Source organism: Engraulis encrasicolus, unplaced genomic scaffold, assembly GCF_034702125.1.
Source record: "Engraulis encrasicolus isolate BLACKSEA-1 unplaced genomic scaffold, IST_EnEncr_1.0 scaffold_53_np1212, whole genome shotgun sequence".
NCBI classification, from domain to species: Eukaryota; Metazoa; Chordata; class Actinopteri; order Clupeiformes; family Engraulidae; genus Engraulis; species Engraulis encrasicolus.
The window spans coordinates 210,346-236,994 of NW_026945852.1; the positions used below are offsets into that span (position 1 = coordinate 210,346).

General features: G+C 41.3%; 2 protein-coding genes across 2 annotated transcripts in view; both read left to right on the plus strand.

Annotated features, from left to right (window-relative positions):
* The first annotated feature begins 3,837 nt into the window (after positions 1-3,837).
* On the plus strand, positions 3,838-17,404 carry LOC134444381 (zinc finger BED domain-containing protein 4-like). Its single transcript, XM_063193715.1, has 5 exons — positions 3,838-4,009; positions 7,226-7,364; positions 7,461-7,692; positions 9,707-9,718; positions 17,390-17,404. Exons 1-5 carry the CDS (start codon positions 3,838-3,840, stop codon positions 17,402-17,404), a joined length of 570 nt encoding a protein of 189 aa, XP_063049785.1.
* Positions 17,405-25,564: 8,160 nt separating this feature from the next.
* Positions 25,565-26,649, plus strand: part of LOC134444386 (NACHT, LRR and PYD domains-containing protein 12-like) — a 109,853-nt gene continuing 108,768 nt past the window's right edge. Inside the window, exons 1-2 of the mRNA XM_063193718.1 lie at positions 25,565-25,645; positions 26,339-26,534. Coding sequence (XP_063049788.1) covers positions 25,592-25,645; positions 26,339-26,534 — 250 coding nt within the window. The 5' untranslated portion in view covers positions 25,565-25,591. The remainder of the gene's footprint in view (positions 25,646-26,338; positions 26,535-26,649) is intronic.

The window sequence follows — 26,649 nt, forward strand, 5'->3', positions numbered from 1 at the left end:
GGAGATCAGTTTGTCACTCACTCACAACTCTAGAACTATTCTTTACGCACGCTCAGTCAGCACCGCGGCCAGCATATTCTGCGACTTCTGGAACCTCTTCAAATCGTCAAATTGTTTGTAGGCTACTGTTTTTCGACATGGAAAGCGGTTTGGGTTTCAAGTACAGTGTGCATTTAACTGAAATGTTCTTGGTGTCCTTATTTTCAATGAAGTCAAAGTAGTGGGCATATACCCATCTTGAAAACGAGCAAGCCGGATCTTCTGGATCGGTCATCCTTTGTCAGCCTGCCATTTCGAGAGACAAAGCGAAACTTTAAAATCTCAGTGCGGACGTAGGCTATCAGATGCAATAGCTGATCTCGTGGTGATCCGCGAACATTGTATAAAGAAAACAAAATACCCACACAAAATTTAGGGGACAAAATGCGTTGTAATGTGCAAGTTACTTGCATTGTAACAAGGACATATTACCGATTTTCCCCCGTGTAATCCGTTACATTACTGCGTTACTCAAAAATGTAATGCATTACAGTAATTAGTTACTTTTGTAACGCTTTACTCCCAACACTGTTAACCATTGGCAACACAGGATACACATGATTGGTCCAAACCTTTACACTAGACCATCACAAACCAAAATCAGCCAGTTTAAATTACAACAGTCAAAAGAAGTAATCACTCAAGATAATGGAAAAAAGGAGGCGCACACAAGACTTGTGTGAAAAAGTGTATAGAAGCTGAAATTAAACAACAGAAGTCTGAGTTTAACTGGAGAAACAGACGTTTCGAAGCTAGTCCAGTATAGGCTACGTCTGTTTCTCCAGTTTACCATAGACTTCTGTTGTTTAATTTCGGCTTGAATACAGTTTTTTCACACAAGTCTTGTGTGCGCCTCCTTTTTTCTATGATCTTGAGTGATTACTACTTTTTGGGAGTGCACGCACCAAGCAATACACGAGTATTAAGTTCAGGCGCAGACGCCGACCTTTGTTGGTCTTTTGTCATTCAACAGTCAAAAAAATAAAACATCCAAAACACAATTGCCCTTGTACACATTTCAGTCACCATTCACAAACGTTAGGCCTACAGACAATACAACAAATCAGACATTTACACACACTTCAATCCCCACATTTCCCCTTGCCCAAAGTCATTGGTTGGAGTTCTAATGCCGCGGTGGTGCGCGCTTCCGTGCGGCAATGTTGACCCGGAACGCAGGAAACAACTGTGGATTTCAAAGTTCAGTGAACAGTGTTCCATCTTGTTGCAGTGTGCATCTCTTGAGATCCCTTAGGCTCTCGGCATGCTTGCTGAAGGATATGCAAGCGTGTGCACGATTTCTCCATGAACACATTAACATGCGTATTTAATGTCAATTTCGCACGCGTTGGATACGGCAACCAAATGCGTGCGTCAGGTGCGATATCTTCAAACTCGCTGGGAGCGATCGTAAGAATGACTGCACGGTTCCACGCGTGTGCTTCTAATGAAAACAACAATGGCAGCAACTTTAAAAAGTGTCTCATTGAGTTTGCCCGACATCACAAACATTTGCGATCATACTCCCTCATTGCACTTTGAAAATGGAGCGTGCAAATATAGGAGCAGTAGCGGAATTGTTTTCTCGCCCCTATTTTTGTTTTTTGTTTTCCTTGCCTCCTGTGTTCCCAATTTCCGCATCGCAATGCTGCGTGCTCTCTGTCCCCTGGATGATACAGCCAGTTTTTTGCATCTTGGTCAACTGCTGCTTTTAAAGCAACCATGTGCAGTCAATTGCTCACGGTGACGCGCATAATTTACAGCTCGCAGCAAGCGTACCGCTAGTCTTAGAGCTGTGCAATTAGGACTGGGTACCGAAATTCAATTCTTTGATGGAACCGAATTAAAAGCTAAGGTTCTACTTGGTATTGAAACGTGCCTTGTCTGTCGGTTCCACGTTTCGGTTCCTGAAGTCTGACTGTCAGAGCCATCAAATGTGTGTTTAAGCACGCGGCCATTTCAGCCAATCACAAGTGTCACAAACTGACCACGCTCCTCCTCTTCCCGTTTCGCACCTCATTCACCTCATTGATAAGACAGCTGATTTTCAACCAGCTGATTGTACTATTGAGAGACAAAAACATGCCGTCGAAAGCCTGGCTATATTTCAGAAAAGTAGATAAGGATGGAGCGCGCTGCAATATCTGCGATAAACTGATATCATCTAAGAATGGCAATACATCAAACCTGTTCAAACACCTGCTCTTGCATTCGATTAACTTGCGTGCAGAGAGTTGCAGCATCTTTACAACTGCAACACCGTCAACCTCAACTATGCCTGCTGCAATACCGTCAACTTCAACCATGACCTCTACTCTTCAGAAAGATTTCTCTGACTCCTGGGAAACAACTGAAGGTACCACACTGTCCGACATTTCATCTGGTAGTATTAAGTTGCTCCGTGAGTTCCATTCAACTTTGTTAGTTAGGCTACGACAAGACGAGCTAGCTGCTAGCGTTATGCTGGTTTCGTTTTAGCTGCAGCTACATGTTTCATGTTTAGCTGCAGCTACATGTTGACAACAACCACTAGTGCGCTTGCAAATAACCTGCCACTTTGGTGACTGTTTGAAGACTTGAAAAGTTCCCAAATGTCTCCGTTTTTAACACTTTGAAAGTGTATCACTGATAAAATATGGGGGAATGAGACCAGGCATGGCAAGTTAGCTGCTGTCATGAACTATGACGGAGAAGATATTTCCGTAATGCACACAACCGTTTAACAAGCCTGAACATGATCAACATGGGCTGTGTTTGAAAACGATGTATTGCGAATATTGTAAGTGAAAACACGATTTGTTAATGGACAACTTGTTTTGGAGACTGTCGTGACAAAACGTTTCAGGCAGCCAACGGTGGTAGCATTCATTTAACGCAAAATGGTTCTAATGATTCCCCTCGCGCTCATAACATTCGACTCGGCACTCAATGGAAATGTGTGTATCAGTGCTGGTGCGGGCGTGTTTTTAAAATGTTTAGTTCTACCCAACCTAATCACATCATTTCCACAGCCTCTGCACAGATTCCCTGCCCTGCTGCCCCAACACCATTCACCCTTGCTGCCAAGGGGTAAATGACTAAAGAAAAGCAGACTGAATGCCACAAGGCAGTGACCAAATTTGTGGTGAAGAATTTGCTGCCTTTTTCTGTGGTGGAGTCTCCGTGGTTTAGGTAAGTTAGTTGATCAGGAATGGTATATTGTTCTTAATTACATGTAGGCTATTTGTTGTTGTTTTTTTTTTAACTTGTTCTTGATTCAGTATATCTACTTTCAGATGCCATGATGTGTTTCTTTTGATGAGTTTGAGTGCTTCTTTATTCATGTATTTTTGAGATTTGAGTTAACTCATTGACAAAGTTAAGCACCTACAAGGTCTTGAGCGCACCTCCTGATCCTTTTACTTTTGATGTTTGTCAATTAGGGAGATGACCAGAACTCTCAACCCCAAGTATCAGCCCCCCAGCAGGGACATGCTGTCCAACACCTTCATTCCAGCCTGGTATGCAGTTGAGAAGGGGAGGGTGGTGGAAGAACTAAAAAACATCAGGGATGTGGCTGTTACTGCGGATGAGTGGACCAGTGTGGCACAGGACCACTATCTGACTGTGTCTGTACATTTTGTACAAGAAGGGCAGATGAAGGACCGGGTCCTGCATACAAGGGCCGTCTATGTATCTCAGACTGGGCAGGTGGTAGCTGAAGAGATCGGGGACATCCTGCAAGAATTTGGTGTGAGGGAGAAGGTGGTTGCCATCACGGTTGACAATGCAGCAAACATGAACGTCGCCATAAGAAGGATGTCCTTCACAAAGGTAGCCTGCTTTGCCCACACACTCAACATAGCAGCCCAAAAACTCTATGGTGTACCTGCTATTGCAAGGTGGGCAGGAAGAATCCGGGCCATGGTGCTGTGGCTGAAGAGAAGCAGCTTAGCTAAGCCTGTTCTCAAAGAGAAACAGCGTCTTCTTGGTAAGATGACAACTAACTAAATTGGATTTTTTTTTAAAAAAGTAACGACACTTAGTTTATACATGTCTGATTCAGATCATCTGAATTCTATGTAATAGGGTGAAGGTGTATAGCCTATTTCACCCAAAGGGTTCCCATGCAGGGTTTCACCAAAAGAATCTTCCGGGAGGCAGGTGGTTAGAGTTGAAAATAGAAAATTGTCTTTATTTACAATAAATATTGAAATAAATGAAAGACAAGACAAGTCGAGGGTATCTGGGTAATAGTCTCTTCGTTTCAATTTCGTACAGTGGGCCCCCACTACCACAATTAACTAGGTGACCTCCCCAACTATAGCCCAGCCTATAGTGAAAACACTGCACTCAGATGAAACCACAAATCGACTACCGAACTACGGTTTTGTCGTACACACAGCAAACTCACAGCAAACCAAACATGCGCTTTGTTCACACGCCAGTAACTCGTGAAACACAAATGGACCTTGCTGTAGGCACAATTGAAAGGCGGTTGTACACGTCACTATACCCAGAGCCTCGGTTTAAACAGAAAACAAAATGAGGAAAAATAAAATAAAACATGAAGTACACTTGGCCACAAACAGGTTAAAACTCACACGGCTTGGAGGCGTGCTTACAGGGGACTGAACTGCGCGTAAAGCGACAGTAAATGACTGGCATACGCCGAGAGGGGAAAGAGGCGGCACAACACTCAAGCAGGTGCCGCTGGAATAAAACCACACACATACTGTCAATACACACAATGAAATAACATGAATACAAGTGACATTTGAAAGAGGTGCAAAGTGATTTAACAATCTGTACCTGTTACAAGGGACCGTAGCACGCTGTGGATACAGGCACGTCAACCCAGCGCGCAATCACTCTCCTGTTTTAAATACAAATGTGGACGTTAGTTGCGCTACAATCACTCGCAAATGGTAAGGGGGAACTCAGTACATCTCGTAAAACAACTACCTGTTGCCGACTCGTTTGCCGAAGCTGGCATCACATTCACACAGGGGCAGGAGGCACTGTGAGGTGCCTTGGGGAGGATAGGCCGACAGCTTCGCTTTACGCTCTCCTTCGGAGCTACGAAGTGAGGGTCACAATTTCTTCTAGCTTTTGTGGAACTTCCTACGCAGCCTTAAGCCACGGCAAGGGCATCTATGCCCACTTTTAGTTTCTGTGCAAATTACTTCGAAGCCTTAAGCCACGAGTCGGGCAGTTATGCCCTCCATCAAACTACCCTGTAGCCATCGGCTACAGCTCGCGCATCCTCTGGCGCGCCGTGTAAGATCCACACTGAAGCCATTTCTCGGCTCTTTTTATCTTACACCTGTGCTCCTAGGTTCCGGTTTCAGGAACGCTGTCAATTAAAATCAGTGCTCCCTCAGCTGGGAGGGAGTGCGTGTGTGCGTCAACGTGTGTATGAGTGATTCTCTAATTCGCCTACACTTTTAAGTCCGTGGATTTTATTTGGCAATTCCATTAACTATTAACTGCATCCAATGATGTTTTGGACATTAGAAAACATTTATCTTTCATATAATACAGAAAGTGTAGACATAGCATTATTTCCCTCAGCAAGAATGAATATTTAATACTGGTTTTGGGCGTTTTCATGCCGTCCTGTTTTCCAAATGTCAGATTCAGTCTTCATATTAGCATGTAAAGAAACTTGTTTTGCCCAAGACGATTGCAAATGTTGATTCACAGTAATCATCACAATATGACAAAACTGTCAGAAAGACCACTGTCCTTTCCATTATACATGAAATTTGCCATTTTGTGTGTGTCCACGAAAACTGTGTTAACCGTGTCACGGTCTGAAACCTCCTCCATAAATCAGTAATGGTTTGGTCTTAGGCCATACGAATAACATCACGTGATGTCATAACCTCTTTGGCAGGATACGGGAAGACTTTTTGGTAAATTTTGAGCTCCATCCTTCCATAATTTAATCCATTCTTTTTCATGTTCTCATAGCGGGAAAATTGCCTGTCAACAGTGTTATCAACATATTCATAAGAATCTGAATTAGAAATCACATGTAGAAAAACACAGATAAAGCATACAGATACATGAATTGATTAAGGTGTTGTGGTGGAACTTCTGAGGTCCTCAGTTAGCACAACACCATAAAAATGGCTGAAATGTCAACGGTGTTACCGTCAATGGTGTTACAATTAAGTATGACAGTCAGGGTTGCCAGATGAGGCTGATGATTTCCAGCCCAAAAAATAATCAAAATCCGCCCTAAAAACCCGCCCAATTCTATTGATTTTTATGGCAGTGGGAAGGTTTTTCTGATAGATGCCATTTTTACCCGCACACGGCCATCCTAAGCAGCCCAATTGGGCGGGAACCAGCCCAATCTGGCAACACTGATGACAGTTGAGGAGGAGTATGTTTTTGCCAATTTATATCCATATTGACAGACAAACAAACAAAATAATTTGTGTTCTAGGGAGATGGGTTTGTCTGCTCTGTTTTTTTCTCCTAAAAAAGTGCCGACTTGTTCCCCTGCACTGTTGACCGTAACACAGTTGAGTTACACCGTTGACTGTTTTGAAAGTGTTTTTGTGCTATTGATCCCTTATGTGTTGGAAAAATCCTATGAACATACACTAGGGATTATCTCTGGAGAAGGAAGTCTTGTGTAAGGAGGGTGACTATATTCAAATCAGACGTTACAGGAATTTATGATGAAAAATGTGTCAGTCTGTATCACACTGACTCATAAAATCCTACTTATGAAGCTCAACAATCACATTTTCTATATCAGTTGCACAGATTAATGACAACATTACTGCTAAGGGACATAAGCACTTTCAAACATATATTGTTTCAACTCTGTAGTATTTTTATATATGTTTGAAATGACATAGTATTTGTCCATAACACTGTTGACAAAATAATTAAGCAAATGTTCGCTTTCATTAGAGTATTTATCAAATGATTTAAGATTAAGCTTGGCAATTTGTTTGTTTGGAAACTTAAATATATACACTATGTAAACATCTAGGTCATTTAGTTGAAAAAAATACTGATAATTGACATTTTGCTTTTGCCAAAAGCGTAGGGAAATTGTAGAATCACTCGTATGTGTGTGCATTAACGCGTGTAGGCCATTGTAAGCATCAATATAAAAACAATAAACACTACATCTGGTCACATCTATAAAAATAACCATGTTTTGTTCGCTGTCTCTCCACAGGTCTTCCAGAGCATGGTGTGATCCTGGATGTGAAGAACCGGTGGAACAGCCTCATGGTGGAGAGATTCGTGGAGCAGTTTCCTGCCCTCCAAGCAGCCTCCATGGATCCTCGCTTGAAAAGATCAATGGAGAGGGACAGGTATATATTAGTGGACAGGGCGGGCACTTTACTAACATTGTATGTCCAACTTGACTTCACATTGAAACAATGATGTCTGTGTGTATATTTGTGCAGGCTGGAGAGAATGAGTGCTGATGACTTGGCTAAGGCAGAACAGTTTGTCAGAGTTATGAGGGTCCTTTATACCTCCACCATTTGCATCTCTGCTGAAAAGAGCCCAACTCTTGGTCAGATTCTTCCCATCCTTGGTAAACTACAGCACCACTTCACAGTCACAGCTCAAGACTCTGCATTTACACAGGCCATCAAGGAGAAGATCTGGGGTGACCTTTCTCAGCGATACCAGGTAGGCAGTTCAATCATGCAGGATTCCGGTTTATATAGAAAACTGTATATACATACCCAAACTGTTTGACAATGACAATTACTAACTGTATGTCATACTGTTCTGTTTATGTTTTTAAGGATGAGCGTACCAGGCAGTTCTTGGAGGAGGGCACGGCCTTGGACCCAAGATTTAAGAATAAGGTGGCAGGTCACGATGTGTGGGCCAGACTGGTGAATGAGTTGCTGACACGACAGGTGTGTGCTATTAGTAACATTTATTCCTTTCATTTTTAAGTTTTACATAGACTAGATCTCTCTCTCTCTCTCTCTCGCTTGCTCCTCACCCCCCCCCCCCCCCCCTCCTTCTGCTTTGAATGTAGAATGAAGGTGTAGCAGCCCAGCAGATGGAGCTGACGGCCTCTGATGACGACTCTATGGTGGTCAGGGTTTCAAAAAAGGTGAAAATGAAAAGCAATTGCTATGGACTTTTTTTAACCACACCCTGACCTTGACAAAGGCCAGACAGCTGAAACCGGGCAGCTACAACATTGACTCGAAGGAGAGCGCTTTGGATTCAGTCCTCCGGCTCTTTCTATGATGCCTTAACAGGATTAACTAAGATGCACCCCTTCTATCTGGAGAAAAGACTTTGAGCGCTTGTTCTCCTCTTTCTTTTGCTATGGTATTGTCCTAAAACCATTTTGACAAGAGTTACCTTTGCATTTACCCTGATGTCTTGTAATTTTCAGAGGAACCTAGGGCTCTCTGCCCTCGGGGAGCTGTTTGCCGACGAGGACATGGCAGTGGAAACGCGGCAGGAAACACCACAGACCATTGCCGAGAAGGTGCAGGAGGAGATCCAGCGATACAGGGACCTACCATCTACTCTGACCTCTGTTAACCCTGTAACCTGGTGGTGGACTGAACGAAACACGTTTCCATTGCTGTCGGACTTGGCAGGCAGATATCTCTGTGTACAGGCATCCTCCACTCTTGCGGAGCGCACGTTTTCGACAGCTGGGGACACTATCAGCCAAGAAAGGGCTTGCCTTTCCCCAGACATGTAAATATGTGCATGTCCACATAGTGGAGATGGTGTGGTGATGGTATATGGTGGGTGGTGGTGCATTTATACATATTTGATAAATAGTATTTATATATAATGACTTATTGTTAAACAGTGTTTTACATCCAACTTTGCACTTTAAAGAGTTTGACAGCCAACTTTGCACTTGAAAGAGTTTGACAGCCAACTTTGCACTTGAAAGAGTTTGACAGCCAACTTTGCACTTGAAAGAGTTTGACAGCCAACTTTGCACTTGAAAGAGTTTGACCTCCAACTTTGCACTTGAAATAAATATTGCACCTGAACAAATATCCTGCAATATCTTGAGTCATTCGCCCAAAACTTGTTTTCCTGTGAACCCTTACATTTCAATGTGTTTCAGCGCACCAGAACGTGATGGACAAATGTTCCTTAAATGAAGGTTATGTCATGCTTAGTGGCATTAATGGTGTTTTTTTTTTTAATGCTTTATTAAACGTACAGTGTATGAATTTAAAATGCCAGATTAGTGCGGCGGTTAACCAAAACAATCATTCAGTTTGTGATACAAGCATGAAAATTGGTATACATATAGCCAAAGGCCTTCCAAAAAGATCTGGATATGGAGGCATCATGAGTTTTCAACATGGTGCCCATGGCAGCCATTTTTCAAAATGGCCCGCCAACAACAGCAGTTTTCTTATGAGTAAAGGATATAAAATGATATTTTAGACCTATTTACCATTCATAGTGCTTGGTAAATGTCTTATGTATAATTTAAAAGTTGTCATGAATATTCAAGATGGCCGCCATTTTCAAGATAGCAGCCTTCACTTGTATGATTGTCTAATATAGGTGATATTGGTGTCAAATCAGTTATTTTTTATGATACAGAATTCAAATTTGAAACTTTTGAATTGACCAGAGGCTTCCTTTTATCTCACTCTATTCTTAATGTACAGTATAGTATCACTGTTTCTTTCAAGAGGGCTGCCATATGGCCAAAATCAAAATTATAATTGCAAGAAAATGAGTTATAAACCCACTTTGTTAACATGTGATCTAATAAATGTAACAATTCCTAGCAACAACCAAAACATTCAATGAATGGACATGTCATAGAGTGGATGTTTAAGCACTGCCAGGGCTCACTGGCACACCACTGCTGTGAAACTTGGCATTTGGTTCAGTGCCAGCTAAATACACTCCGCCTAATAATGCCATAGTATCTGTTATTAATATGCTGGTTGTGGTAATGGTTTAGTGATAGTGTAGTTTAGTTTCATAAATGCTATTTAATGTTACAACCGTGTAGTTTTCATTATATGTACAGTAGGTGGATAGCTGCACCTGAATGGATAGGATGTTTCAGCACGGTAACAGGGTTTTGAATGACTTTCATATACAGTGCAGTAGTTACCCAGATGGTGTGCAGATCGCACAGGAATTAAATGGAACCGGATAAACGATCGCGCTAAGTGTGGGGTAATTATCAGAACCTAGTTGTATCCCTTACTTTAATGTGTTTACCTAGTAAAAAGTAGTAAAAGTAGTAAAAACAAAGTTTTTTGTTGGATGAGAAAATGAGAAACTTCCAACTTGGAAATTTTGATGGTGAAGTACCATCAACTTCTTGCACAGCCATAATGAACAGGAAGCTATATTACATGCCAAGAACACACAGCAGAGGCATTGAGATGTCCTTTGCAGTCAAAGCGACCAGACAAGGGGAGTGGTTTACACTTCACTTGCAGAGCATTTATTCCAGTTTAATGAACCTGGCCAGCTCCATTCACCTTTCAGATTGGACTGGATAAGAGTCATGGTATTGAAGCAGCCATGGTTGCAAACAAAAGTCAATACCATCATACATGCAGGTCGAAGTTTGATGAAACCATGTTGAAAAGAGCAAAAAAGCGAGCATGCAGTGAAAGTCCTGATGATGAATCAGAATGCAAACTCTGAAGGTCTCAGCCAAGTCAGGCGCCTGAAATGAGACAAGACATCTGTTTCTTCTGCAGACATCCTGCTGGCAATGAAGACTTTCGTGAGGCTGCAACATTGCAATTGGACAAAATAGTGCCTGCTGCTGCATCCCTACTTCAAGACACAGAGTTAGTTGGGCGACTTAGTGTTGGGGACATGGTGGCTATTGAAGCTAAATATCATCCCAAATGTCTAGAAGGTCTCTAAAATTGCGCTAGAAAGGCTAATTTAGAAGGTCTTGAAGATAATGTTCAGGGACATGCAGCATCAACCTCTGGTCTTGTGTTGGCCGAGTTGGTGCTCCATAGGAGAGACCAGACAACATGATAGCTCAGCACCTATTCAAACTAGTTGAACTTTCCCAGCTCTACAAGTCACACATGGAACACCTAGGAATAGAGGTCGATAACAGAGTTAACTCTTCAAGGCAGAAGGAGACTTTTTGCTGAGTTCCCTGATATGCAGGCTTACACCAGGGGAAGAGATGTCCTGATGGCCTTTGAGGAAGACATCAGCATTGCTCTTGCCAAAGCGTGTGTGCAGGATAACAATCAAGGGTAACACTTCCAAATAAGGGGCCATAATTAACAGTAAAGTAGTTACAACCTAATACTTAAGTAAGGGTTAATAATCATTACTTAATGCCACATTAGACACATATTAATTGTTATTAATGGATTAGCAAGCAGTTACTTAACTATTAGATAACTATTACCTTGTGTTACAAGTTAATAGCATATTATTATTTAACTAATAGATAAGTAAGGACACAGTTAATAGTTAAGTAGCTATCAGGTCATACTTAACTAAGGACCAAAATTAACACTTACTTAATACAAAAGTAAGGCATAATGGTTAATTAATAGATAGATATTGTTGTTTGGGACCCTTATATTAGAGTTGGCTGCGGATAACTAATGGTTAATTAATCGATAGATATTGGTGTTTGGGACCCTTATAATAGAGTTGGCTGAGCATACCTAATAGTTAATTAATTAATCTACTGTGACATCTAGTTTTCACTCGTTCAAATCACTGTAATAGTTGCAACAGGAGCGATTATATAGCAAGGATTGGACGTACACTTCTCAATGATGGTGGGGTGATGAGATGTAATTTTTTCATGTACCATTCACTAATTTTAATGGTAAAAACCCTACAATAAATGCAGAACATTATGAAGAGTAATAGTTTTGAAGCAAAACTAAACCATTCCTTTGTGATAATTAAGTTAATGTTTGAGAATATTAGCTCCAAGAAGTGCAGTGCATGATGGGTACGCAATCTACAGACAACAATATTTCGGTATTATTTAATCATTAGATTAGGTACAGTTAATAGTTAAGTAGCTATTAGGTCATACTTAACTAAGGACCTTAATTAACACTTACTTAATACAAAAGCAAGGCATATCTAATGATTAAATAATACCGAAATATTGTTGTCTGTAGATTGCGTACCCATCATGCACTGCTCTTCTTGGAGCTAATATTCTCAAACATTAACCTAATTATCACAGAGGAATGGTTTAGTCTCGCTTCAAAACTATTACTCTTCATAATGTTCTGCATTTATTGCAGGGTTTTTACCATTAAAACTAATAAGTGGTACATGAAAAAATTACATCTCATCACCCCACCATCACTGAGAAGTGTACGTCTAATCCTTGCTATATAATGGCTCCTGTTGCCACTATTACAGTGATTTGAACGACTGAAAACTAGATGTCACAGTAGATTAAATAATTAACTATTAGGTATGCTCAGCCAACTCTATTATAAGGGTCCCAAACACCAATATCTATCAATTAATTAACCATTAGTTATCCGCAGCCAACTCTAATATAAGGGTCCCAAACAACAATATCTATCTATTAATTAACCATTAGTTATCCTCAGCCAACTCTAATATAAGGGTCCCAAAACTCAATATTTAAGTATTAATTAACCATTAGCTATGCCTTACTTTTGTATTATGTAAGTGTTAATTTTGGTCCTTAGTTAAGTATGACCTGATAGCTACTTAACTATTAACTGTGCCCTTACTTATCTATTAGATAAATAATAATATGCTATTAACTTGTAACACAAGGTAATAGTTAGCTAATAGTTAAGTAACTGCTTACTAATGTTCAACATATGCATTAATAACAATTAATATGTGTCTAATGTGCCATTAAGTAATGATTATTAACCCTTACTTAAGTATTAGGTTGTAGCTACTTTACTGTTAATTATGGCCCCTTATTTGGAAGTGTTACCCAATCAAGATGCTACTGTATGCACAATACACATGCTGCACTGATTGTCCACCGTCACTGTATTTGGTGAGACCAAACCATTTCATGGTTTCCCCGAAAAATGTCAAAAGGACTCTGTGCCAAAGCTGTTGCTTACCCTTGTGAACATGGTCCTAGATGGGCCCAGCATGAAAGACCAGAAGCAACATCTCCTGCAGCACTTACGATTGCTCAGTTGCTCAAATTCAACAGCACAAGCACAAGCAAGCTCCAGACAGCAGTTTTTTTTTCAGACACAGTACTGCACAGAGACACCACTAACCATTATACATAGGACTGGTGCTGCATGCCCATTGCCCACACACATAATAGGGAATTTGTAGATAAAATAGCACATCTAGGTTTGAGCGTATCTTGTGATAGGGTTCTTAACCGCTCAACACAGATAAGGAACCATGTCTGCCAGCAGTTTCATAGAGAACAAGTGGTATGCTCTCCACAGTTACGAGGCCATGTCTTTATCATGGCTGCTGTTGACAATATTTACCATAATCACAGTTCAACAACAGCTAGTTTGTCAACCAGCCTGATTACATGACTTTCAAATCTCTTCCAGACTTGGTCTGACCAAGAGAATAATAACTAACATCCTCAAACGTCATGGTTGACCCACCTCCCTCAGTTTGCTACTTGTCGAGGGCAGAAAAGGCTGAGCAAAAGTTTAGTCCCAATAGAACATCTCTGCTTAAACCACGTCACTGACTTGAACACGCCTCTACCCAAGACCGTTGGAGATGTTCATAGTTAATCGGTTCCCGGAAAAGTGGGTGGGGTTCCCCAGCAAGACAGAGCTCAAGATGTAGCTGAACAAGCTCTTTGCCTAGTAGTAGAATCTAAGGTCTTGCGTCATTACGTGGGTGGAGCCTGGGTATTTGCCAACATCCACTCTATTACATGCCCATTCATCAAACGGTTAAGTTGTTGCTGATATAGGAATTGTTATGTTTATTAGATCACTTGTTAACAAAATAGATAATAACTTGCACTTACAATTTTGATTTTGGCCATATAGCTGCCCTCTTGGAAGAAACTGTGACACTACTGTACATTAAGTATGGGGTGAGATGAAAGGAAGCCTCTGGTCAATTCCAAAGTTGCAAATTTGAATTCTGCATCCTAATAAATGACTGATTTGACACCAATATCACCTATATTAGACTATCATACAAGAGACGGCTGCTATCTTGAAAATGGCGGCCATCTTGAAAATGGCGGCCATCTTGAATATTCATGACAACTTTTAAATTATACATAAGACATTTACCAAGCACTATGAATGGTAAATATGTCTAAAATATCTTATTATATCCTTTACTCATAAGAACACTGCTGTTGTTGGCGGCCATTTTGAAAAATGGCTGCCATGGCCACCCTGTTGAAAACTCATGATGCCTCCATATCCAGATCTTTTTGGAAGGCATTTGGCTATATGTATACCAATTTTCATGCTTGTATCACAAACTGAACGATTCTTTTATATTTCTGAGCTAAGCTATTGCACTAGATGAACAATTCCAGTTTGATGCTGAACCTAGACTGTTTCACAGAACGTTACCTACTGTCAAAACAAACTGCATGAATTCATGACTGACTGGTTAGCAGCAATGGCTTGGCCACGTCAAAATGTGGATTAAAGTGACAGAATTACATGTACGAGGTTTTCAAGAAAAGTTTTTTTTTAAAAAGGTAAGGCACGTTTTTAAAACGGTAGTCAGGGACGTTGTGCGAGATCAATTGTGGGGCTTGATTGATGGGGATGACCGATACAGCTGTTCAAGACAGCTAGAGGAGACACAGTGCGTCTTAAGTTCAATTTTACACTTTGGAAATTAGTACACTGCACTAGGTTTGACGAGACCAGCATCCAGTCGCACTAAAATAACGAGGTTTGCACCTTTTGGGCTAGTTATGGAGCTATAGTGTCATACCGGCGGAGTGATCTACACTAGAAGCGAACTGATGGGTCTACCGTGCATTCAGACAGTAAATACATCGTAGGCTAAACCAACGGAAACACTTCTGAGACTCATTATTGTGCGTAATTGTATTCTCATACACTTTGGCTACGGTTGTGCAAGGACGGTGTTTCAAATCAAGTCAATTTGTAAGTGCGGTGTGTTCTCCGAGAAACCATCCCCAGTCAATCGAGACCCACATTGTGTGCGTCTGCATGGTTGAACAGGACTTTTGATTCATGTACATGCATCCTCCATAGCCTACTTGTATGTAGTCCTACACCTAATGCTTTAAGTCAAGTTGCTGGCTTGAGCTCACATGTCAATAACTGGTTGTGACTCATGTAGACTACAGGTTGTGACTAGAAAGTGGCAATCTTGGGTCTCCGTTTTGGTGAGCTGTCGACAGACTGGGTAGCGTAAGCTACATTAAAAAATCATGTCAGGCACGCTTGACATAGGATTGGTACCAGAAGTGAAGTTGCACCGTACAGCAGAACAATTTTAATCAGACATGAGTACATTTATCAGTATCAAAACCGTTTATTATACTTGCCAAGCCATGCCGAGAGGACAACTTGCAGCATGCAATTAATCATGAATGCTGTATAGAATTAAATGCCTTTAACCCGCCATTGCTTAAGTCACGATGAGGGCCGCCTTGTGGCAGGCAGGGGAACTCATGATTTATAGACCCGTTACGCCATCTACTGGCCACTTTGGGTAACTGCAGGTTTAATTCAGGGTTTCTAGGAACCGAAAATGGAACCGTTCTGGAACCGGAACCGAAACGAAGGAACCGGAAATGGAACCGGAACCGAAAATTTTCAATCAATACCCAGGCCTATGTGCAATGCAAAAACAGCAGTCATCAAAAGGTTTTCACCAAACCCATGAGCTTTTAAAAACAGTGAGATACTGAGAAGGGGAAAGGTTCTCCTTCTCACACAGTGTCTTAGTATCCTTACTACTATAGCTCTTATATCTGTTGTAGTATTGCATGATGCATAATGCCCTCCTCCTCTTGTCCACAATATCTACATGTTGTCCTCATTTTTACTGTATGTTGCCTTTGTTGGCAAGATAGGGTTTGTTTTGTGTGTGTGTGTGTGTGTGTGTGTGTGTGTGTGTGTGTGTGTGTGTGTGTGTGTGTGTGTGTGTTTGTGTGTGTGTGCATGTGTGTGTGCGTGCATGTTTGTGTGTGTGTGTGCGTGCATGTTTGTGTGTGTGTGTGTGTGTGCGTGCGTGTGTGTGGTACACTGCTCCTCTTACTGTTGGTTTCTCTGTTCCTGCAGAGTCATGTCACAGAGACCAGACTCATCTGCACAGAGATCTGTGTCCTTACGAAGTGACTGGTCAAAAGATGGCAGGCATCCAAACTTCAGAGAGGAAGACGTGTCACCTGAACAAAGGTATGTAAACTTACCTCACAGTCTTCAGTCATTAGTATTAGGGCTGCACAATTAATCGAAAAATAATCAAAATCGTGATAAAATAGTGAAATCGAACTCATGATTTTAATCGTGATTTAATCGTGGCAATAGTGACCTTCTTTTGAGAGCGTCCTTGAAGCCAGAACATACTGACAGGCTGGAGTTTCTGGCCAGAAATTCTGGCCAGAAATTTTCAAAATAATCTGCAAAAATCAATAATCGTTATTAATAATCGTGATTATGATTTTGACCAAAATAATTGTGATAATGATTTTTTCCATAATCGTGCATCCCTAATTAATATTCTTTATTGATAGCTAGTATAGTGGCTGCTATCGTTCATGTTGCGTTGATAGTTCCTGGTGAGTGTTTGTGGCTTTGTTCAGTTGGGTGATATCGAAGTTTGTGATTGTTGGATACTACTCGTGTTTGTGTCTCTACAATGATGGTGTGTAGCTATGCGCTAAAGTGTCTCTGTGTCTCTACAATGATGGTGTGTAGCTATGCGCTAAAGTTTCTCTGTGTCACTACAATGGTGGTGCTTGGCTATGCGCTAAAGTGTCTCTGTGTCACCACAATAATGGTGTGTAGCTATGCACTAAAGTGTCTCTGTGTCACTACAATGGTGGTGTGTAGCTATGCGCTAAAGTGTCTCTGTCTCTACAATGGTGGTGCTTAGTTATGCGCTAAAGTGTCTCTGTGTCTCTACAATGGTGGTGCTTAGTTATGCGCTAAAGTGTCTCTGTGTCTCTACAATGGTGGTGCTTAGTTATGAGCTAACGTGTCTCTACAATGGTGGCGTGTGGCACATACAAGTGTCTGTGTGGAGTCTACACTGTAAACCCCTGGCCTACATTTTGAACTCAAATGTGTGTGGCTTAGAGCCATGGGGGAGATATCAGACACCTCTACAAGACGCTCTGACACTGTGTATAAAACTTGGGGACTCTTTGTATAATATTTGTACTATTTATAATTCTTGAACATGTGTACTCTAGATTGTAGTCGATTAACTTGTTTTATCTTTAGAGATGTTTATCTTTACAGTCCCACTGCTGGTGATTTTTTGTATTATGTTAGAGACAAGCACACACTTTAGAGGGAGCTGCCCAAAAATACCCAATCCTGTTTTGGTCCCAGTGTGGCTCTGCAATTGTGAACTGTACTGTATGATCACTCTTACAAATGTTGTAGATTACTCTACTAATTACTAAGGTGAGATTACTCTACTAATTACTAAGGGGGAGGTCTTACAAGTGTTGTAGAGTACTCTACTAATTACTAAGGAGGAGATCTTGGAATATTTCTGCTGTCCAATGAAAGCTACTGAACCCTAGTGTATGGTGGTGAGCAGTCAGGAGAGCAGGTGGCTGTGCATGTATCGGCTATATCAAACACAGGAGGGGGTGTCTCATTAAAAGTGAAGGGTAGGGCCTATATACACAGTGGGTACCAGTGGGCACCTTTCCCAAATACTTATTTACAATATATACAATTCATAATTTCAAAGGTTGTAGACAAAGCTCTCCATAGGTCAGTTTTCAAAAAGAAAAACATATTCTGATCATTATAATCTGACTACACACCATAAATAAATTATACAATATAGTAACCGATTAGAGTTATCACATCATACCATTGAGAGTAAATAGAATGGAGGCCAAAATTCTATTTCATTGTTGAAGCCAAGTTGGAGCCAAGGTTGGACCCAAAAAGACCAAAAAATGGCCAAATCCCATTCATTCCTATGAGAGACATAAAACCCTGTATCTCCCTTAAATGCCACTCCAGGGGGATCATTTTTCGCTCAACTAGTAGGTCCCCTTGCTCTCCAACTTACCAGGGTGGTGATTTTGTGTGGTGATGTTTTATTTTAGAGAGATATTAAAAGTTAAATTGACCAATGAGCATCAGAACATGGTTTGATTGACCGTTAGAAGTCTTGTTGTTGTCCAATCAGCACCTGCGTTTGGCGTTGCTAAGGTGGAATGTAAGTTGGAATGTTCCCAAATCTGGCTTCAAAGCGTTGAATGGCAAATAGCGTTGATTTGGCGTCCATTCTATTTACTGTCAATGCATCATACACATGTTCAGTAAAAGGTTAGTCATGAGGAAACATGAAGTGAAAAGTCTACCACACTCATATCACAAAGAAACCACATAAAGTTACATCTATAAGAACGGCTTAATGTCGAATTCCTCATTCAAGCCAGCTGGAGACATTGTATTCAGTGTGTGTATGTAATATGTCTCTCGTTGCAATAAAAGGCGTTTGTGGTTGCCTCCCCTGGAGGGCTTGTCCACTTTTTCGATGCCTATGTATTGAAAAAAACACAGATTATGTCCGGCTTTTTTGAAGTGCGCCGCCACAGGATTGCGCTCGTCACCGCACCTGATGTTGCTTCTATGCTCTCTCATCCGAATACGTAGTGGTCTGGAAGTACACCCCACATATGCCAGGCCACAGGGACATCTGATGACAAGTGCTTTGAGAAGCTTGTTAAAAATATAATCTGCTCTTCTGTCCCTGGCTCATTAGACCCCCTTCAATTTGCCTATCGTGAAAATAGGAGCACTGATGATGCCATCTCCCATGTCCTTCACACCACCCTTTCTCACCTGGATAAAGGACAGGGCAACTATGCAAGACTACAGCTCAGCATTTAATACCATCGTGCCCTCAAAACTAGTATCCAAGCTGAAAAACATTGGACTTTGTCATTCTCTATGTGCATGGATACTCAACTTCTTGTCAAACAGACCTCAGGCAGTGAAGATTGGCAACTGCTCCTCTAGCATAATCTCCCTCAACATCGGCGCGCCGCAAGGTTGCGTTCTCAGCCCTCTGTTGTACTCCCTTTATACCCATGACTGCTCAGCTATCCACAGCTCCAATTCCATCGTGAAATTTGCAGATGACACAGTGGTGGTAGGACTCATCTCCAACAACGATGAAACAGCCTACCTAAATGAGGTTGAGATGTTGTCATCCTGGTGTGCAGAGAACAGTTTAGAGCTCAACGTCACCAAAACCAAAGAACTTGTGGTGGACTACAGAAGAGGAAAAGATCAGAAGAACTATGCTCAACTGGAAATCTTTGGTACCCCTGTGGAAAGAGTGAGCTGTTTCAAGTATCTAGGCGTCAACATTTTTGGTGTCTTGGTCACCTCACATCACCACCGTAGTGAAAAAGGCCAGGCAGCGTCTGTACCACCTCAGGAGGCTAAGGAAGTTCAGAATTCCATCAGACATGCAGAAGTCCTTCTATTCTGCCACAATTGAGTCAGTAATTACAGGAAGCATTACAACATGGTATGGCAACTGCACAGCTCAGGACAAGATAGCCCTGCACAGAGTAGTGCATGCTGCAGAAAAAATCACTGGCGCCATCCTTCCAGGGCTGCAAGATGTATATGCAAGAAGGACAAAGACACGAGCACAAAGGATTATGAAAGACACATTTCATCCTAGTCACTCCATGTTTGAAAGGCTGCCCTCAGGGAAACGACTACGTTCCATAAGATGTAGAACAGAGAGACTGCGTAAGAGTTTTTTTCCTCAAGCCATCCGCTTTTTGAATTAAGACAATAACTATTTTTAATTATTTTTTATTTTTTATTTATTTTATTATTTTCATTTTTTACCATCCAACACAGCACTGAGCAGTTGCAACCCCCATTTCACTGCCAATTGTGCTTGCACAAGGAAGCATGTGACAAATAAAAATCTTGAATCTTGAATCTTGAATCTTGATGAGATATATGACGAAGGGGGTATTGCATGTAATTACACCGCATATTTTTAGTGTTTTTCCATTATGTGGGTGTTTATATGTTTTGCATTTATTTGTAAACCCACATTGAACGCAATTAGCACATTTATAATTACCATCTGGGACGTCCAAAAAGGTGCGTGGCCTTTCTGATGCGGTGTATGATTTTACCAACTGGTTGCGTAAAATTGGAGCGCGTTTGTAGATCAGCTTTGGAGACTCTTTGTAGAGAGACTGAAGCGCAGGGTCGGAGCTGATAACATGCCAGTGTTTCCTCAATATGTTCTGTATTTCAAAACCAATAGGCGAGTACGTGGTAAAACAGAGAGGAGGAGAGCTCTGGGGGGGTTTGATTTTGGGCTGCAATGCCTCTGTCTGTGTGGTGGTGTTAAAGCGCGCGCTCGCCGCGGTTATCCACTCCTCTCTGTAACCACGCTCCAAAAATCTGCAGAGGTGTCAATCCCGGGTTCAGAAAGTAAAAACCCTGCCACAAATTGGATCCAACCATCTCCGAATCACCTGATAATTGAGCACTCAAGACAGGTTGACCAGCTGCTTACTGGAGTCACCTGTGTTGGAAGGAAACTCTGGCAGGGTTTTTACTTTCTGGACCCGGAATTGACCCCTCTGAAAATCTGTTTTTTAAATCCGACGCCTGCTCTGAGTATCGGTCATCAGAGCTGCATATCCGTCTATCCCTGTGAAATTGACTTATGGGGAGGCTTTTAATGAGGTGTGTGGGATTGTAACTGTCTCCGTGCAATAGAGTGTTTCTGTCAGTGGGCTTACGGAATAGGTCAGTGTGTAGGGTCTCACCCTCAATGGTTACCATCACATCAAGGAAGCTAATGTTGCTGAAGCTGGATTCGAATGTGAATTTTAGGTGTTCACTGGCGGCATTGAGATACGCGTAAAACTTGGTCAATGTAGCCTCATTACCAGACCATATCATAAAACAATCATCAATATAAGGCTGATAGGCCACTATATGTTGGTAAAAAGGATTGATGTCTGGGTCGAGAATGACAATGTTCTCAAACTGGCCCATGTAAAGATTCGCGTAATTCGGTGCCATTGCACTACCCATGGCGGTGCCTTTAGTTTGTAGATAAAAAATCACTTTTGAATAAAAAGTAGTTGGTAGTGAGGTTGTTGTCAGAGGAGATCAGTGAACATCTGTATGTTGCATCTGATGTCAGAGGAGAGGAGAGAGGGTGTCTCTGTGCTAGTCTATCTGACAGGGGAGGGAGGTTGACTTCAACTATGAGAGGTACTAGAGAGAAGAGAGATGTGCTGAGATCTGTCAAGTGTGTATGTTACATCAGATATGGGCCGTCATAGGTAAGCGGTTAGGGCATCACACCTGTATCCTAAAGGTTGACGGTTCGACTCCCGACCCGACAGGTTGGTGGGGGGAGTAATTAACCAGTGCTCTCAGTGCCCCATCCTCCTCCATGACAGAGGTACCCTGACCATGGTACCATCCCGCCGCACTGCTCCCTTTTGAACGTCATTGGGGGCTGCCCCATTGCATGGGTGAGGCATAAATGCAATTTTGTTGTGGGCAGTGTGTGCACTGTTCACTTGTGTGCTCTGTCACAATGACAATGGAAGTTGGAGTCTCCCAGTTGAACGAAAAAAAAAAAAAATGTCAGAAGAGAGGGTGTCATTCAATGGAGGAAGATCACCATTGTGATCAAGTACTGTAGTCTCTCATCTATCAGGGTGTCCCTTCATTAGCACTCTCTAAAGCAGGCATCACCAACGTGGTGCCCGCGGGCGCCAGGTAGCCCGCAGGAGCTTCTGAGGTGCCCACCAAGGATGTTAATAAACAGTCACGACTACAAGATTTTAGTCTCAATTAATGCTTTTCTTAATTTGAATATGAGATTATTTCTTCATAGCCTATAAAGAATATTTCATTATAATGTATAAGCAAATTACCATTTAATCTAGTGTGATTTGGGAATGATGTCAGGACATCAGTAGAGGATTTTGCACAAAAGTAGTCCTCAGGTAGCTCTCAGTAGCCCTCGGGCAGCCCTTGGTAGCCCTCTAACCCAGAAAGGTTGGGGACCCCTGCTCTAAAGGGACACTGTGCAGGAAATTGTCAAAAAAGGTACTGCAACTATGCTGCTCATTGAAACTGGGTTGGCTATCGCCAAATTTTATATTTACATGAAAGTTTATAAAGTAATAAACAAATATTTTCTAGTATGGTCCAAGTACAGTCATTTTTGCAGCTAAAAATGGCTATTTTTGGAAATTCAAAATGGCGGACCATGGAGAAGATCCCCCTTTTCATGTATGAAAAGTGCAATTTTTGAACTCATACACTGTAAAAAAAGATCTATAGGATTTAATCAATAAAATTGGTATAAGGATTTCCATTGCATGGGTGAGGCATAAAAGCAATTTCGTTGTGGGCAGTGTGTGCAGTGTTCACTTGTGTGCTGTGTCACAATGACAATGGAAGTTGGAGTCTCCCAGTTGAATGAAAAAAAAATGTCAGAAGAGAGGGTGTCATTCAATGAAGGAAGATCAACATTGTGATCAAGTAATTTAGTCTCTCATCTATCAGGGTTTCCCTTCATTAGCACTCTTTAAGTGCCGCTTATGCTAGACTGCACACATCACCAAGACTTCAGGCATCACCAAGACTGTACACATTATAGGCAAGGCAAGGCAAGTGGTAACACTTTAGGGATACATCTATTAGCACTAATACATACAATGTTAATGCCTGCATAAGTAACTTGTAAGGCATGTACTAAGCAAACGCTAAGGCCTACTAGGTCCTTACTAAGGCTAAATTGGTAATAAATCCCTTATTGTGCATGAACAAGACATTTGCGAATACATGCCTAACAAATGTTTGACTTTGCTTTGTACATGCCTTAACATTACTTATACAGGACCATTGTATGTATTAGTGCTAATAGATGTATCCCTAAAATAAAGTGTTACCTGGCAAGTTTATGCACAGGTGCAACTCGATGTTCTTCACAAAAAACAAATGCAAAAAGAAGGGACACAAAAAGGAAAGAAAGAAAGAAAGAAAGAAAGAAAGAAAGAAATTAGAGTCAATGAAAATGTAAAACATTAAGATAAAACATATGGTAAAAAATAAAAAATAAGAATGATATACTGTATAATTTAAGCTAGGGGAAAGCACATTATCAAGACTGCACGCATCACCAAGACTTCAGGCATCACCAAGACTGCACACATTACCAAGACTGCACACATTACCAAGACTGCACACATTACCAAGACTGCACACATTACCAAGACTGCACACATCACCAAGACTGCACACATCACCAAGACTTCAGGCATCACCAAGACTGTACACATCACCAAGACTGTAAATGCAGTTTTCCATATACAACCCGGCCATGTCGTTTTGTGTCGTGCTGAGTTGTGTAGTTGAGTAAGCCTGAGTTGGATCTTCATTATGAACCGTGTTAGCCAGAGTGTGGTTGGGGCTACATTTTTGTTGTCGTCACGTAGCATTAGATTATGTTAGTTGAATAACGTACTGTAAGGTCGATAGATAGCCTACTGTATCTAAGTCGTGATTTGGACACTACAATGTTGATTCTGTAGCCTCTGAGGCAGTGTCTGACATGAGTCACCTGGTGGCTTGTGTGTGTGTGTGTGTGTGTGTGTGTGTGTGTGTGTGTGTGTGTGTGTGTGTGTGTGTGTGTGTGTGTGTGTGCACCTCTTATGTTGGTCTCTGCTCCTACAGAGTCATGTCACAGAGACCAGACTCACCTGCACGGAGCTCTGTGTCCATGAAAAGTGACAACTCAAAAGGTGATGGCCTTCCAAACTTCAGAGAGGAGGACGTGTCACCTGACCAAATGTATGTTAAGCGCCTCATGCAATCTTTAGGCAAACATTAAGATCCTTTAATGGTAGATATTGTACTGAGATGTCATTTTAATACTATCCCTTATTGATAGATTTTGTCTGTTCATTGTTTATGTCCTTGACCAATAATGTCCATATTAAAGTTGCTGGGAATACACCGTAGACCCACTAAAATTCAGCGATGTAGAAGATACCAGATGCTTTTTTCCGTTAGAACAGGGGTGCTCAGACTTTTTCAACATGTGAGCTACTTATTGAGATGGGTGTGTGGAAGTGATCTACTGGGGGTTCGGGGGAGAACATTTGAAAATACAGCTGTTAGAAATGCAATTTTAACACAATATGAACATATAGCCTATTTGTAGGCCTATATAGGCCTACACATCAATAATAATGAAAGGTGAATCAGCGGTGAATAACAACCTCGTACAGAGCTTATTTAGGCCTACTGTAAATTACCCCTGTTTTTGATCACAAAGGGAGATCATAGTAGGCTATCAAGTTTATGATAAATGTAATTTTCATAAATGAACATAATATTAATGAAGCCCTCTTGGTTTTTGGACAGATTTTATGTAATCCCCCTTTTACTTTAATATGAGTGCAGAGCTATTTTCTCCCTCCCTGAAGTGTTATTTCATGTGTGCATGCTTGCTGTCACCTATTTGAAGGGTTGTTGGTTTGGGATTTCGTGGAGGACTTTTTTAATGCCGCTGTGAGAAGTAGACAGAACAGCGGTTTGCGGGCGTTTGGCGTTTTCACGTGGATGATATTGTCTTCGTGGACGTTACAGACATCCCTAGTTCCAAAAAATAAACAAGGAGACATCTAGGCTACTGAATGGACCGACAATCGCGCTCTTTGTCTAGCGGCCGCGCTGAACAGACCATTTGAAAAGACGCGCCTGCACTCAGGTTAAACAGGCACACATCATTCACTCTCCCCTCGCACGCGTGCCTATGAAATCTAATCGAAGTAGCCAACTCCACGCTCAATGCGGGAGTTGCATCTTGCCTGCACTTCTCAGAGCATTGTTTAAAAGGGGGGGAAATCAGGGGATTGCCGGTGTTCGGGCGGTTGTTTTCTTCTCTGGCTGTTTCTTTTGAGCGGTGACGCTGCCTGTAGGCTACTAACTGAACATATAGCGCAATCGGCAAACGTCTCGTGCCGTCCTATTTTTTTGTGCTCCGATGTTATGACTTATGAAGAGTTTGAGTGTGGCGCTTGACAGTTATCCTCCTTATCTGAAGACGTCGTTGTGTTTATGGTAGGCTATACCATACAGTGTAGGGCAGTGTAGACGCCTGGAGTTAGCCTGTCAGATCCTGGGTATCCATAGGGAACTTTTATTTTTTATTTTTTTTATTTTAAGTGTCCTCCTACGATCTACCAATGCTGCCTAGTCGATCGCGATCGACCTATTGAGCACCCCTGCGTTAGAAGAAACTCTTACAGAATATAATGTATATAGCTTTGGGACTCTATCTTTACATCCAGTTCCCAAATATGTATAAATGGTCTTCACTTTACTGTTTTATCTTTAGAAAGCAAATGAAAGGTGCCAGTGGTCAGAATGAGCAGCAGAATCTAACACATGTTTTCCAGGTAAGTGCATGTGTTTGAAACGGCACAGTGCATTGTTTATCAAAATGATTGTACCAAAGAAATTGAAAATACTTCAGTCCTCAAGTCCTCAAGCCATTCTATGTAGGTTGGTACACTAGGTCTGTGACCATTTGAAAGAGGAGTTTTCAAACACAACGACAACAACAACAACAACAAAAACAACAATAAAAAATACTCTGAGAATGTTCATATTACAGTTTGTGTAATTTTGGATGGTTTTCCAGAACTCTTCAAAGAGATGCACGAACCTATGACCAACTTAGACAAACTAGTACCACAAAACTACTTTCCTGTTAGTTTGCAATTTATAGCTCACACTTTACAGAATTTAACAAGATCGATACATTGTGAATACACTTTGCATATTTTTCAAATGATGAAGTCACTCCTAGACTCCTAACCTCCTGAAAATGACACACTTTGTGAATAGGGAAACCAAGAGGCAAAGAGAACTTTATTTGTTGCTGTCTGTGTCTATTTGCTGCAATGTTTGTTCGCAATGGGATGGATGTGTTAACAATTTGGTACAAAAACATTTAATTTTACAACTGTGTTTAAGAGTTCTTCCAAAACAGCTTAAATTACAAAAAAAAAAAGAAATTTAGCGATCAGAAGAAAAAATGACTCATATATTATACACATATTCATTTGTGATTGTATGGTGTGCTTCAGGTGATTGAGACAAAGATCATTGCGTTTGTGAAGAATGAGCTGCAGAGATTTAAGATGATTCTTAGTCCAGATTACCAAGAAGACTTAAAGAGAAAAGATGAGGATGAGAGTGATGCCAGAGAAGGAGCTCTCAAGATGGCATTACACTTCCTATTGGAGATGGAAAGAACGGATCTTTTTGACAAACTGAAAGAACGTAAGAATTCTATTTTTCATGATCTGTCATTTCTGCACATTATTTGTATCATTGAAGTATGAATACAATATAATTATGGTGATGGACAAGTAGTTATATTTGTATCAGTGGTTGT

Coding starts and splice junctions, on each gene's coding strand:
- LOC134444381 (XM_063193715.1), top strand. CDS start 3,838: ATGTCCTTCACAAAGGTAGCCTGCTTTGCCCACACACTCAACATAGCA. Junction 4,010..7,225: donor AGAGAAACAGCGTCTTCTTG/GTAAGATGACAA, acceptor GTCTCTCCACAG/GTCTTCCAGAGCATGGTGTG. Junction 7,365..7,460: donor AGATCAATGGAGAGGGACAG/GTATATATTAGT, acceptor ATATTTGTGCAG/GCTGGAGAGAATGAGTGCTG.